The sequence below is a fragment of the Hippoglossus hippoglossus genome, chromosome 8 (assembly GCF_009819705.1).
Source record: "Hippoglossus hippoglossus isolate fHipHip1 chromosome 8, fHipHip1.pri, whole genome shotgun sequence".
In the NCBI taxonomy this organism is placed as follows: Eukaryota; Metazoa; Chordata; class Actinopteri; order Pleuronectiformes; family Pleuronectidae; genus Hippoglossus; species Hippoglossus hippoglossus.
Window position 1 is genome coordinate 16,913,229 of NC_047158.1, and position 14,724 is coordinate 16,927,952.

Below are 14,724 nucleotides of genomic sequence, written 5' to 3' on the forward strand. Positions count from 1 at the left end.
GATTCTCTCACAGGATAGTGTTTCACGTATTACATCAAACTATCTTCATACGCAGTCATTTCTCCACACATTAGCTGTACTGCTTTTCCTTCGGAGTCTCAGGAGGGCTTGAATTAACTGTAGGCCTCTTCGTATAGACAATGGGTACAATGAATAAGTCTTATCCTCTGATGATAATGATGATAACAGGCAAGAATATCACTGCTCTACTGTGAAGTACAATATACCATCAAATTCCACCAGTTTGACACATAATTATGGGTAATTATGTTTAATAATGCCTATAGATTCTCTGTCTTTTCCCTTTATGTGTGTAGATAATCAGGTTGGGCCGTGACTGCAGTCAGTTGCCTGGGTTATCTTACTTGTGTCCCCCGACTTGCACAGCAAAAAAAGTTTAAAGTTGTCACGGCTGTCGTCTCAGCCCCTTCCCGGGGTCCTCCCACCTCCCTGGCACCCACGACCTTTGTCTGATGTCGACACAATTTGACAAACTCTGACGTGCGTCCAACATATTCCGCCCGGAATCGCAGGACTGTTTACCAGACACGGCATCTCAGCCGTCTGGCCTCACGACTCAAGCGCTGCAAGTGTGTTTCCATGGTAACCAAGTGGTAGTATTGAGAAGAGGAAAGAGAGGCAGAGACACTGAAGCTAACCCTGAGCACTGTTCTCTCTCCTCTTCTTCTCTCTCTCTCCCTCCGTCGTATGCAGCTGTAGCTTGGATACCATGTCAGAGCAGGGTGGGCACGAGTGCCTCTCACATTTTTACAGACTTTAATATCTGTCTCGACAATGTTTGCTTACACAACTCCGCTCCCAAACCATTAACATTATTGCCTCTCCAGCTCCAGCTCGCCAGAGTCACACATTCTTGATTTATGGAACTAATTTGCTGGTGTGTAGGTTGTTAGAGATGCTCTGAGATCATTTGGCAAACAGTGAAGGAATACAGCCATTGCTTATGTATAAAGCCTGAAGCAGATCCTGGTGGAATTAGCAGCGGTGCTAACACAACCGCAGTAAACAGGGGAAACTGTGTTTACTATGGAGGGAAAACTAAATTCAGAGAAACACGGAATTAAAGACTAATGTTTTCTGTTGAGTGATGACGACATTTTAATGACGTGATATAAGTGCTGTCAGGCCACGTTTTGAAGCACAGTTGTCCATCTCTCATTAGTTATGCCGTTCACGTGTTGAATTAGCTGTGTGCCAACTCTTTTCTATGCTGCAGTATATTCCAGGAACATATGAGGAAGTTGATTTGTACGTTTGTCATCATTTTTATTAAGTGGATCCGTGTTTGAGACACTAAATGACTGTTTGTGAAGAGAGTGAGGCTGTGACACCAGAGGCCTCCTGCCTGGATAGAGCTGAGGGCAGGATCACGAGACTACTACAGCAACATAGTCTCATGAAACGCGCCCCTGGCGGGTGCATGAGTGTTTGGATACATGCGGTACACTCAGGGGTCCAGGATTGGGAGTTTGAAACTGTGGTCACCCACATGTGTGAGTAACAGTAAGGGAAGCACACAGAGCAACAACAGAAATCTGATCAAAGTATTTGCAAAAACTAATAAACTAAAGATCACACACAAGTTTATGAAAATAAAATGCACATTTCCAGGTTTAAATGTCATTAGAAAAAATGATGAAAATATCTTAAAACTTTGAAATTCCCCCCTTTAGAATAAAATGAATGTTTTGTTGTTTTTTTAACTGAGAGAGCAGCCAGCAGTGCCTGGGTCACATGTCTCCAGCCTCCTGGCTCATAATCATACAAATTCTAGTGGACTACTATTCATAGTCTCTCCAATGAAAACTGAATGAGAACAGCCTGACTACAGACAGTACCCAAGGTTCAAGCTGATCTCCTCAGATATTGCACATCAAGTATTTATTTTGTATACATATATGTGTGTGCATGTGTGTTTGTTTTAATGCACTTATTCTCCTTATACAATCACATACATGTATGCACACATATGATTATGTCCACATATCTTTGAATACACATCTGCATGCTGAAATATATAATATATAATGAAATATAGTCCATGATTCCACACTGGTAAACAAGGTAAAATGTAATGGATACCAACTTTAGATGCTCTGCTTTGATATTTATCCAATAATGTACTGATTGTTTTACACAGCCAATAAGAGCTGTTCAGATTTTACACCAGAACCCAAAGCTGTCACAGAAACCAGTTAAATATGCAGTTGCTGCCATCTAGTTGTTGTCAGGGAGAACTGATGAACCAATATCAGTAAATGTGTCACGTTTGGGATTTGACTCACAAATTTTAAGCTCAGCCCTGTTATTTTAATGATTTACTTCTTTAGAGATCAGACACGAGGCTGCTGAAACTCTGTGGGATTCGTTGTTCTTTACAGAGTTATAATTCTATAAAAAAGTTTGAAAGAAAACAGATTTTTATTCCGAGGAAATAAGAAATATTAATAAGGGACGTGGCCCTCTGCCAAATGGGGACTGCACAATATTGTTGCCTTCCAACAATGATAAAAAGGCAGATTTGGTTCAGTATTACATACATTTGAAGTTTGTCTGATGGAGACACGTGATACATAAAGAAGTTAAAGTCGGCCTACACTCCAACACCAATCTATTCCTTTAATATGTGTTTGTGAGTACTCTGAGTAAGTGTGAGAAGTACATGATGCCTAACCCTATGATGCAAATGACTGAGGTGTGTCAAACTTTGCATAACAAATTCAAGGGACAGGAAAGCCAAGTGTATTCTCTGTCATTTACATCATAGTGCCCCAGCTCTCATGTAAATACAATTCAAATGAGACGGTGAAGAAACACACAAGGTTTGCATTTGTCTTCTCTGTCTTCCATCTTCCTTGTGTCAAACCTGTTAAATCTCCATTAGCCTGTTTATTCTTCAGCCTTGTCGAAGTCCTCGGACACTGAAGGAGCATCTTTCTGTTGAAATATATAATTTATACATCCTTAACATACAGGTGACTTTCATGCAACATCATACAAATTATAGTTTCACAAAGAGACTTTTTGTATAGTGGACATAATAGAGAATCAAGCTCACCACAGATCCTCCTTCTCCAGGCTTGTTGAAAGAACACGTCAGCCATTTTATGTATTCCTCTCTCACCTATAGAAAAAACAATGAAATACAATCTGTTCAGAGTCGTGTGCTCATGCAAGTGAAAGGAAGGCAGGCTGTTCGGATTGCTGTCATTGTCAGTGGTGGCACTGTATGAAACATGTCAGACGTCAGGTTGACAAGAACAGAGAGAGTGATGTCACCTCCTTGTTGAGCAGGCAGTGGACGATGAAGAGGAAGGTGCCCTGCTGGGAGTTAAGGAGTATGAAGAGGACCTGAAAGAAAAGATTTGACTGGTACAGGCCCAGAATCCAGGTGCAGCCCAGGATGACAAACTGGGACAGGATCTTGAACACAATCAATCTGCAAACAGAACAAATACAAAGTGAGTGCAGGGACTGCTTCGACTATGTACATTTAAGAGTCACTTTTGATGACTGATGATGGATCGTGATCGTGGTGGCAGCTGATCGCGGATCATGATCACAATTTAAGACATGCTTAGATATATAATATGTCTACTCTCTTATACTACACTTGTGGCACAGTATTGGCAATACCTTGATAAGACAAGACAAGACAAGACAAGACAAGACAAGACAAGATAAGATAAGATAAGACAAGATAAGATAAGATAATACTCTATTAGTCCCACAATGGGGAAATTTGCAATATTACAGCAAGAGTCAGAAATAGGCATCAGTAAGTAATAATAGGAAATATGCAATAGTGTAAGGAAATATAAAAAATATGAATGGAACATAAACTAATACCTATTGTGTAAAAACAAGAAAAGTATGTGTGTGAATGGATTGCACATGAACCATTGTATTGCACAGACAGAATGAATATTCACCTTGTATCTTTAGACTGGGAGACGTCACTCTTCATATTGGCCAGGGTGGGTCTTAGACTCCATAAAGTAGCACAGAACAAGATGCCGTTAAACTAACAGGGGGAAAAGATTGAGATGAGTTTGGAGGAGGCCCAATGATCCTTCACTGCAGCTGCTTGTATTAAAACACATAGATAGTGGACTCACAAAAATGACGGTGATCACCGGCCCTGTCAAAGCCCAGTTGAAGCTGCGTTCCTGCGACAGCCAGCACCTGCACAACACACATTACACGACATACAACAAACGATCCATTTTAAAATACAAAACCCTAATCACAACAAGCACAGTCGACCAATGTGTGCATCACTGTTCATGCTACTCACACCTGTGCCTTAGTAGCACCATATCCATCAGAATACACAAGGGCAGAAGTACCCACAATGACAAAGGGGACACCGTAGCCGATCAGGTAGAGAAGAGGCCTGGGGAGGCCATCTCTCTGGATGACCTGCACCTTAGAGAGCCTCCGGACCAGCAGGTGGAGCTGCAGCGCCTCCAGCAGCATCCACACGAAACTCGCCACAATTAAGAAGTGGAGCAGGCCGGCCATGACAGTGCAGGCCAGCTGTGGAAACACAGAAGAGGGAAACTCAGAATTAAAAAATTCTTCTTGAAACGGTTTGTTACCTTCACCAAGGAGGCTATGTTTTCACCCCTGTGTGTTTGTTTGTTTGTAGGTTCAAGTCCAAATGCTGGATCTGCACCTCTTAACCCTTTAACCCGCCCTTTTGGGATGTGTGATAATATTGTATAGGTTCATCCCAGGTCCATGCACGCATCGGTTCAGTACTTTTTGTGTAATTCCACTGACAAATTGACAAACAAACAAACACAACGTCCTCCGCAGCGGTAAAAATCTGCTTCTGGATCTTACTGTACCTCCTGTTCAACGTATTTGTCATTCCACAGCAGCAGGAGATGAGATAAGGCGAGGTTGATGCAGAGGTGAAGACGGGCCGTGTTGTTGATCTTGGGATTCCAGCTGCACAGCAGGAAGGTGAGGATGGCGAGCGCAAAGAAGCACAGTCCGACAATCACACACAGCCGGTTCAGCCACTGTAAGAAGTCATCCTCTGGTGGAGGCTGAAAACACACAAACGCACAGGCCAACATATGATGTGACGAAAGTGATATTGGGTGTGGGAGCCCATATTCGCAAATACACATTCACACACTAATCGATAAAATACCTCCGCGATCTGCAGGATGAGGGCAAATGTGGAGAGATGGGAGCAGCTGCACACTGTGTAGTTTTCGTTTGTGTATGCAACCGAACAGCCCTCGACTGACCACTGTACAGACCTTCTCTCCTGGGTTTTGTCCTCCCAGTACACACAGGTCACCAAACCAGACTCGTGCACTCTCTGCCGGAAAACAAACAGAGATTTCTAGATATTTGTTTTTGATATGCTAAAGTTGTGGATTCACAAGTATTTCTGGGCCGGAGAGCACCTTCTTGTGAAAGATGGTGAAATTGACGGGCTCTGTGAGGTTGGTGTTGTTCATCAAGGGCAGGATGGCAGTGATCACGTCAGAGTACATCTCTGTCCTGTTTTCTGTTTTAAAGTACTGATGACTGAGGAGACTCTCCATCCCCTGTAGCGTCATGAAGGCGACCGCTGCAGAATCTGGGAATTCAAACACACGCGACATATCAACACTTACACACCCCACGTTAGGATTGTCTTCAATTAATCTACATTATGAGGGTCAACTTTAAAAAGTAAGCTGTCCTAAACACATAGGGTGAATCTGGGTAATGTGGGACACCGAAGCTTCAGTCTGTTTAGTTCCTGTTCCAGCTAAATCTAGTCAACAGGACTTTTACTGTTAGTTAGCATGGACATCATGTGACTGAAATCACATGACTTCATGGGGGTGAGGTCACTGAAAGGGGCGGGGCAAATGTCAATCAGCTTATTGTCATTTTTTCATAATGCTGTTTAAAAATTATTGAGCTTGGCATGCATTAAGCATGGCGATTTATGCTTTTTTTTCAAACGTGTCCCAGATTATCAAATTTATGTAGAATTACATTTTTGGGCATAAAGAACACTAAAAGCTGTGTCATGTCTCCTCTGAGTATATATCCATTACATCCAACCAAAATATGGCCCAGATTACCCGAAATCCCCCTATTAATAACATATAATTAACAAAATCTGTGCATTTCCATTGCAAAAGGTTGAGCAACAAAGTGGGAATATACGTAACGTGTAGAATCTGTGGCTGCAACATTGCTGGTCTAGGTAAACCAGTTTATTATCCCCACCCCTTTTAAAAGTGCACGTTCCCTCACCATTGTTGTTTTTGGCGAGGCCTTCCAGGTTGATCTGCATGGTGTTTCCATTAGCAGAGAGGAGAGAGTTCTCCCCTTTGCTGTTTCCGGGTCCAATAGTTTCAAGACTTAAATCTAACACACACATTTATGTTACAACAGCTTGAATTGAAATCCTCCCAGTACACACACAGCAGATGCCTGCAGTCAATTCAGAAGAGTGGATCTTACCCAATGTTGAGCTCCTCACGTTCGTCTTGGATTGGTTCTGACCTGAGATCACCATCCCCGACACTAAGCGGTCTGAGATTTCCAGGATCATACTGCCGGTCTCCCCATCGCCTTCACTGCTCATTTTGAATGACCTGGCATGTGGTCCAACACCTATCACTTCCTTTAACAAGTCAAATATATATGAGAAATTACTCAGCCGGCTGATGTTGCGATCACAAATTAGTATTAAAAAAAAATGTAAAAGACATTATTTGTTGTACCATAGATGCTGTGAAGCTGTTTGCCACAGTCTGCAGAGGGAGCACAAGAGAGAGGGGGAGAATAAGGTAAATGCAGTGTCATCCACATCCAGTATGGCGGATCCTGTATCGTGTTGGCATCTGATAGTGGTGGTGGACCACGACTGAGGTGGCAGCTGATGGTGGATCCTGATGGCGGCAGTGGACAATGACTGTGGACTATAGTGGCATCCGATCTTGATGGTGGATCATGATCGTGGTGGCTGCTGAACATGGACTATGATTACAACAAGACTGCTTGTTATATAATATTTCTCCTCAGATACTTGACCATTACTGACAATAATCCATCAATTCATTGACCTTCCATTATGCTACAAAGTGTTTATTCTAATCAGTGCTGCAAATACTTATCTTGCTGATGTTCTCCTTTACACGTGACATCTATTGCACATGCAATAAACATGCAATATGTAAGTTTGGCCCATGAGGTCTCTCAATCAAAACAATAACAAAAGACCTGTTGTGGAAAATCTCCCGGTGTCCATGATGTCCTCTCATATTCTGAAGTCTGCTTTCCTGTGGTCACACTTTAAACCCCTGCAGATCATTTAGTCTATGGGTCTGCTAGTTCCTAAACAATCCAATGTATTTTCAAATTCTGGAGAAAGTATTTCCTGCTTATGCCGTCTCATATCTGTGGCATCTAGGGAGTGAAGCCTGGGACCTTGGCTACGCTCTCACACTTCCCCAAACACGACACCCACATGCACTCTGCCTTTGAGAGGGGAGAGAACACAGTGTCTCTGAAACTTCCATAAAACTACCTATTTTGATGACGACGTAAAGCACCATTGCCGATGCAAATCTACAAGCGGCGAAAATCATGTTCACAGATGAGTTAATGTAGGCTACTATTCATTTAATGCAGGAAACTGCTCATAATAATAATGATACAAACAGTGGAAGTGTTTTTCCTGCAGAGATGAGCAAAGTCACAGATAAAGCGGATCTGATGCAATTAAAAGGATCTGAAATGAAACCTCCTATTACCTTAAAACAAATTGTGGTTTTCTCTTGGTTTGAACATTGTTGGAAACATTTTGGATGATGTAAGAACATTATCATTATACGTTTGGTCGTTTGAAGACATTTTTAAGAAGAATTCTTACATATTATATCTTTGATGAAACCAATTTAAACTTAGCAGATACAAACTTGTCTTTTTAAAGGTTTCTACAGAGGAAACATCGCTACGTTTTCCACTTACCGGTCCTGGTAAGACCATGCCTGTATTCTCTTTCAGCTGTTGATCCATTTTGCCAAGAAAAGCTCTCTCTGGGGTCTGTCCCTGCAGCCAATACGAAAAGTGTCACAGTTCATGTATAGTAATCATAATGACTGAATTTAATAATGAAACAATTGTGCATATAACAACATAATATCCTGACATTTACAAGTGTGATGGTTTTAGAGCATGTGTGTGTGGTGCATGACTTTAACTTTAAACTTAAATCCACCGTACTGAATGATAACAACACAAAAGGGCCACTATCCAAACTATTTCTTTGTGAATGTAATGAGTAGTTAGTCACGCCAATGGTGTCTTTGATCTATCCACAAGCAATGACCCCTAGATTGGATTCTGACTCCTAATACAGATGTTGTCTTGGTTTTAATTATATTCTGTATTATCTTACACACGTGTTTTCGCGGAAAAGGGAAATTGGTTATAGCTATGACCATGTCACTCTGCCGTCATATTTACCTCTGTGACGTTCATCTCATCTAGAATCTTCTGAATACCTGTTGAGTCGGTGCAGGAGAAAATGAAAAATGAAAAATGGGTCCTTCTACACATCAGGACATGTCAGTATGTTGCTACAGCTTCAACCGATTGCATCCAAAGCTTACTTTTACAAAATGAAGTACCCAGCATCCACAGAATTCCTGTTGATGGGTAGAATCCCTCTGGACAAGAGCAATAGAAGGTCCCGGGGACATTGGTGCATATAGTTTGTCTTCCACATATTCCTGGTGTCTCACTACACTCATCTATATCTGTAGAGAAAGAAAACACACACACGTGAAAGTAATATCTATGATACTAAAATCATATGTCGAATAGGACTATAGTGTGCACACATACACACCTGTGCATGGGTTAGATATGCTGGCTATTACACCGAGGTTGTTTAGCCGAAAACCAGAGAAGCAGAAGCAGAGATGCGAGCCGATGGTGTTTGAGCAGTTGGAATAAGGACCACAGATGGCAGTGAATTGCACACACTCGTCAACATCTGCCAAATACAAATCAAACAATCAAACACACAATTTCATGTACGACTCTCGACATGTGTTACGACCAAGAAAAAGTTGACAGCGGATTTTGCAGTTTTTCCAGCTGCTCCAAATACCGATACAGATGTTGGTCTTGTTGGGCTCGTGCTCTGGCTGCGTTGGTTCATAGCCCGGTAGACACTTGCAGTCATGAGTGCCAGGTTGGTTGGTGCAAATAGAATCCGGGCCACAGATGGTGGAGTTGAAACATTCGTCAATATCTGAGGAGGGAACAGTTAACACAGTTGGGACAAGGGTCACGTCTATGATGTGGATTTATCCCAAAACCAAAGCACTGCAGTGGTTTTTCGAACCAGTGGAAAAGGGGCTTAAGTGTTGAACAGATGGGAATCTAAGTTCAAGTATTATATAGGAGTGTGTGGCGAAGAAAAGACTCAATGATCAATAGTTTTAAAACTGTTTCTAATTGGCGACCCTGTCCTGTCGACAAGGTCAAATCTGCCTGGTGATTGTTGTTTTATTTATTGTTCTCTAATACACGGTTAAGTGTAACAGTGCTGTAAACATACCTTGGCAAATTGGATTTGCGTCGAGTACAACTTCGTAGCCTTTATTGCATTTACACTCAAAGGTTGCTGGTTTGTTTTTACAGGTCCCATGGTCTCCACAGATGTTTTCAAGGCACTCGTCAATATCTATAAAGAAAAAAAGACAGCGATGCCACAGCAGCTCAAGAGAAAGACGCTCTCATTTGAGAGGGGTGTAGGCGGTGTAGACAGTTTCGTACCAATGCATTCGTTGGAAGTTCCAGGTGGTGATGTTGTATTTGTGGCAGTGTATCCTTTCACACAGGTACAGACGTATGATCCCTGGTTGTTGGTACAAGCGGAGGAAGGACCACAAAGTCCTGCAGTCTTCACACACTCATCTATGTCTGTCGAGAGATGTTGCACACAGGAGTTCCAGACGGGAAGTGTAGTACATGCCCTCCAGTACAAATTAAATAAAATGCACTTACCAACACAACCGTACGAATCTCCAGTGGGTCGGTGTTGAGGAGGAATTTCATACCCGAGTACGCAAGAACAACCCCCCCCAGAAACGCACTTAGCAAGCGGTCCGCAGGAGTCTGACTTACACTCATAATGATCTAAATAGAGTCAACACACACACACACACACACACAAACAAACACACAAATTATATTCATGGTGAGAAGTAGGTCTCATTAACTGCAGTTAGCAGCACATGGGTCAATATAAAGCAAAGAGTGTCCATGAGTAATCATTTCTTACAGGTTGCATATCCTATATTGCCATGTGGGTGAGTTTGTGGTTTGTAGATGTAGAATCCTCCAGGACAGAGCACCACATTCATGATGATACCATAATTATTGCAGGCTCCAACACTGCCATATGCAGTCCCTTGTGTTGGAGTTTGAGATTCAGTTGTTGGATATGCAAATGGGACATTAGCAGGATATGGGGCTCCACCAGCAGGGCCAGTGACGCATGAATTAATGACTCTGTCTCCACCAATCCCTGTGAAGCGCCACCACTTATTGAGAAGTGATCCATCGTCATTTGGGTAGCCAGAGAAGGTGCTTGATATAATTAATAGATTGCGCCATGAGTCAGTTATGTTCCCGTATCCGTCACAAGAACCTACGGGAAACAGCAGGAGGTGAATGTGTGAGTGTTAAAAAAGAACACACACAAAAATCTCAACCATAGCCAGAATCTGATGTTTACAATTTAAATATCAGCCATACCAGAAGGAAAGGCGCAGCGGCCGAGGGTGAGGAGTGAACCTGTGAAGCACAAAGAGGAAACTGTTTCTGCAAAGTAATGTCAGCGGGTTTCAAAAAGGGAACTTCTCAACATACATAAAATACATGATGCATTTGCATATGTCCAACTATTGAACAGAAGAATGTCTTTCTTATAATCTAAAAAAGGAAAATGAATAGAAGAAAAATGTATAAACCCATTTATATACAAGAGAACAGCATTTGTTAGGCTACAACAGCATATTGCACATTATAACATCACTTTGTGGTTCAAAATAATGTTTATGAAACCACAGCATACTTTTTTTAAATGTACTAAAACAGATTTGTCGTGATTGTCTTTCACTTTGGATGTGAATCTGTAATTTATTACACTAAATGATTATATTTGATCAACTACGTAAGCAAGAAAAGATTAAGAAAATTTAGATTTTTGGAATTACCAGTATTTCTATATGAATCTTTCTAAATATGCTGTGTTGTCACGTCAATTTTAATTAAAAATGTAAATAATAACTCAGAAATTGCATTGTTCTTATTCATACTGAATGTGGTATTCAAACAAGCACAGTGAATGTTGGTGAAAAAAAACAATGTGAATCCCGGGCATCAACAAAACTTTACTGGAGTCAGAGTGTAGAAAACCTGCAGTCAAGTCAAATGAGTAAATAAAAGACACTCAGGCATTTTGAGTTGGCTGTTAACACAAGAAAATGGAGCAAACTTCATCATTGAGGGATAAATATATTCTCAAGTTTACCAGTGTATCTTACTGGACAGAGTCAGGGGGGCTCTCTACCTGCTGAAGCTCAACAGAGGTTGATGCAGCAGGACAATGAAAATGACTGGATTTTAAACGAAGAAAATCTGTGTTTTTGAAGCCAAGACGCTGTGGAACGAGCTCAAGATACATTTTTACACAAGACGTTCTAAAAGTCGGATCTGCAGCTGATCTTGTTTTGGGTTATTGCTTGTTTGAGGTTCTTATCAAATACAAAGGCTCACTTACTTTTTCCGCCCCCATGGGAAAGAGTCGCACAACACAAAAATTACAATCGCATGTGTGTTATAATCTTAAACACATCGTGTGCGTCTTTCCTGGAAACTTAGACGAAGATCAGATCACGTTGAATGACCAATCAAAGTGGAAAATCAGGTCAATCTTAATTGTCTTGCCTCTGTATAGAAAACATGAATAAACTTACCGAAGAGAAGTATGAAGGTGCAGCAGTTCATCATGGCAGGTCGCTCTCAGTCAAACATCACTTGTGACTGTTAAAGCTACCTCTATTTAGATTTTTTGAAATTTGCACTGCAGCCAAAAGTTGTTTTTACAAGGTTTGGCACCAATGCAAAAAAACAATGCAAATTCACTTACTTGCAATGGAAAAGCTTTAAGTTTAACAAAGCTCCTGTCAAGACGTGAGGAGGGGAGAGTGCTCACTGCACTGCAATCTGTGCAACTCAAAAAGGACTGAAGATGAAATGGTCGAATACAGGCACAGAGCTAATAGTGGCAGTTTGTTATGTTGCTTTACCTTATATTGTCTTATCTTAGTGTCATGTTATGATATGTCGTGTTGTGCCATGTTTTATTTGTGTTGTGTTATCTTATATTTGTGTTGTGTCATGTTATGTTAGAATTGTGTTATGTTATATCATATTTTGTTCATGTTGTGTTATGTCACGTTGCATTTGAGTAATGTTAAGTTATTTTGTGTTGTGTCACTTTATATTTCTGTTATGCTATGTCATATTTTATTTGTGTTGTATTATGTTGTGTTACGTTACGTTATGTTGAACATTTTTACAATCCTAAGGGATTCCCCCTGGACGGGAAGAAACTTCAGTCTTCAGTCTTCCAACTGATTTTGTCAAACCAAATAACAAACGTAAAATGTTAAGCTAAAAAAAACAGTTATGTGTCATAGCATGCTGAGTTAGGTGGGGGGGGAATATAAGAGTAAAGTATATGAGCTCAGTGGAGTCAAATGCACCAATCTGTTGTATTTACCTGTGAAGCACCTCAGGAGACGGCGTGCACGCGCTCACTGTCCATTTGTCTTGTAAAACTGTGACTTGATGGAGAAGGTTGCATGTAAATATCTAACAAATCCCTGCGAATACAAAAACAGGACCTGTGCTTTTAAGGCAGCAGCTGCCAAACGTGAGAAGGAACCTTTAAACTAGCCCTTTACAAATAAAATTGCCTGCTGTTGCCTAGCTTGACCATATCTGGAGCTTCCTTCTATGGGGTTCCAAATGTAAACATTAATTCACAACATTTTCGCTGATATATTTCAAATATTTACCTCACTTTCTTCACGTTTAGCTAATTTTCCTCGCATTCAAGACAGAAATTCATGTCATATATAAGTTGAATGTTAAATGTTATATCAATATGTAAACGTTAAATGTTAAATCTAAATATGAAATGTAAATCTAAATGTTAAATCTAATTGTTAAATGTTAAATGTTAAATCTAAATATTAATTACAAATTTTAATGTTAAATCTAAATGGAATTGTTATATCTTAATGTAAACGTTAGATATAAATGTAAATGTTGAATGTTAAATATAAATCTAAGTGTTATATCTAAATGTTAAATATAAATGTAAATGTTTCATCTAAATGTAAATGTTAAAAATAAATACTAAATATAAATGTATATGTTATATCTAAATGTTAAATGTTAATGCGGAGTGTAAAGCTAAATATTTTGGAAATATGCAAATAGCCCACGCCCCTTGAACTGGCGTCAGGGCACACAGCTCCATATATCAGCAAAGCATTGTGAATGAATATTTATATAATACCCCATATCCTTCATGTTCAACGTTTGCTACTACAAGAAAGCTGTTGTCGTATATTTAAGCAGCAGTGATGTTGAAGATGATGATGAAGGAATCTCCGCGGACACCGTTCTTGCTTGTATAATAAGGTTTATTACACAGAAGTTACAGGTCAGGACGGGTACCGGCACACCCGGAGACGTTCTCGGCCAATTCAGAAGTCTACCTCACCGGTGCCGGACAAGCCTTCATATAGGGAAGTTGTTTCCGCCCAGGAAATAAGACAAAATGACGTCATACATAGGGGCCTCTAATACAAAACATGCTTCCTACTTAAAGATGGAAACCCCTCTATCCACTTCCTACTTAAAGATGGAAACTCCTCTATCTAACAGGTCAAAGAGAGTTTCTCCGGGTCACAGAGAACTTAACAAGTATCATATCGAATAATAATTAGATTCCTCTGAGAGTCAGGAAACGAGGGGCCCCCTAATTATGAACATGTCATTAACAATCTATGTTAGCTGAATATACCACATATTTCCCCCCTTCGAGACTTCACAAAGTCTCGAAAGAACAAAAGAAGAAAACATACAGGTATATAATCATGACAAAAATAACAATCCGTCCTGTAACATAATTGTAACAATAAAGCAACTGTATGGAGCGTAAAAGTGAGAGTGAAAAACCCGTCAGGCAGCTATCTTTCCTGAAATATCCATCAAACAAACTAGACGGGAAAATTCTCTCACGGCCCCTCTGCCTAGGCGACCATACATAGTACTCCATACCAATGAAATTAGGAATTTTAGCAAATTGTGTAAGGAAATGATTTAAGCAAATACATATGGAACCCTCAGCAAATCAAAACAAAACAAATGTCCAAAGTCAGGCTGGTCGACCCATCGCACCTTCCAACGGACCTTTTCCTGCCTAACCCCTCTATCCCTAAACACCAAGAAAAAGAAAACATCTGAGGTCCCAGTATATTTACCCAATAACAGAAAACATCATTTTCCTAGCAATTAACACACAGAGAATATAGTTCAATTTTAATATTACTCATGCAATATATAAGAGAAAACATAAGAATG

General features: G+C 40.5%; 1 protein-coding gene across 1 annotated transcript; it reads right to left on the reverse strand.

The window, feature by feature from the left end:
* Window positions 1-2,836: 2,836 nt before the first annotated feature.
* On the reverse strand, window positions 2,837-12,115 carry LOC117766650 (adhesion G protein-coupled receptor E1-like). Its single transcript, XM_034593906.1, has 23 exons — window positions 12,042-12,115; window positions 10,819-10,857; window positions 10,343-10,711; window positions 10,066-10,197; window positions 9,835-9,981; window positions 9,617-9,742; window positions 9,164-9,307; window positions 8,900-9,046; window positions 8,661-8,807; window positions 8,515-8,552; window positions 8,017-8,097; window positions 6,768-6,797; window positions 6,505-6,667; window positions 6,295-6,408; window positions 5,448-5,623; window positions 5,186-5,359; window positions 4,875-5,078; window positions 4,319-4,560; window positions 4,140-4,206; window positions 3,954-4,045; window positions 3,301-3,460; window positions 3,080-3,145; window positions 2,837-2,958 (listed from the first exon to the last, which is right to left on the reverse strand). The coding sequence occupies exons 1-23, from the start codon at window positions 12,073-12,075 to the stop codon at window positions 2,911-2,913; spliced, it is 2,940 nt and encodes a 979-aa protein (XP_034449797.1). The 5' UTR covers window positions 12,076-12,115; the 3' UTR covers window positions 2,837-2,910.
* Window positions 12,116-14,724: the final 2,609 nt, after the last annotated feature.

What these genes read in the sequence shown, in the direction of transcription:
- LOC117766650 (XM_034593906.1), bottom strand. Translation starts at nt 12,075, where the DNA reads ATGATGAACTGCTGCACCTTCATACTTCTCTTCG. An exon ending in CAATATAGGATATGCAACCT is followed by an intron (nt 10,198 to 10,342) that starts GTAAGAAATGAT and finishes GACTCTATTTAG; the next exon opens with ATCATTATGAGTGTAAGTCA. An exon ending in CTGGAGAAGGAGGATCTGTG is followed by an intron (nt 2,959 to 3,079) that starts GTGAGCTTGATT and finishes ATATTTCAACAG; the next exon opens with AAAGATGCTCCTTCAGTGTC.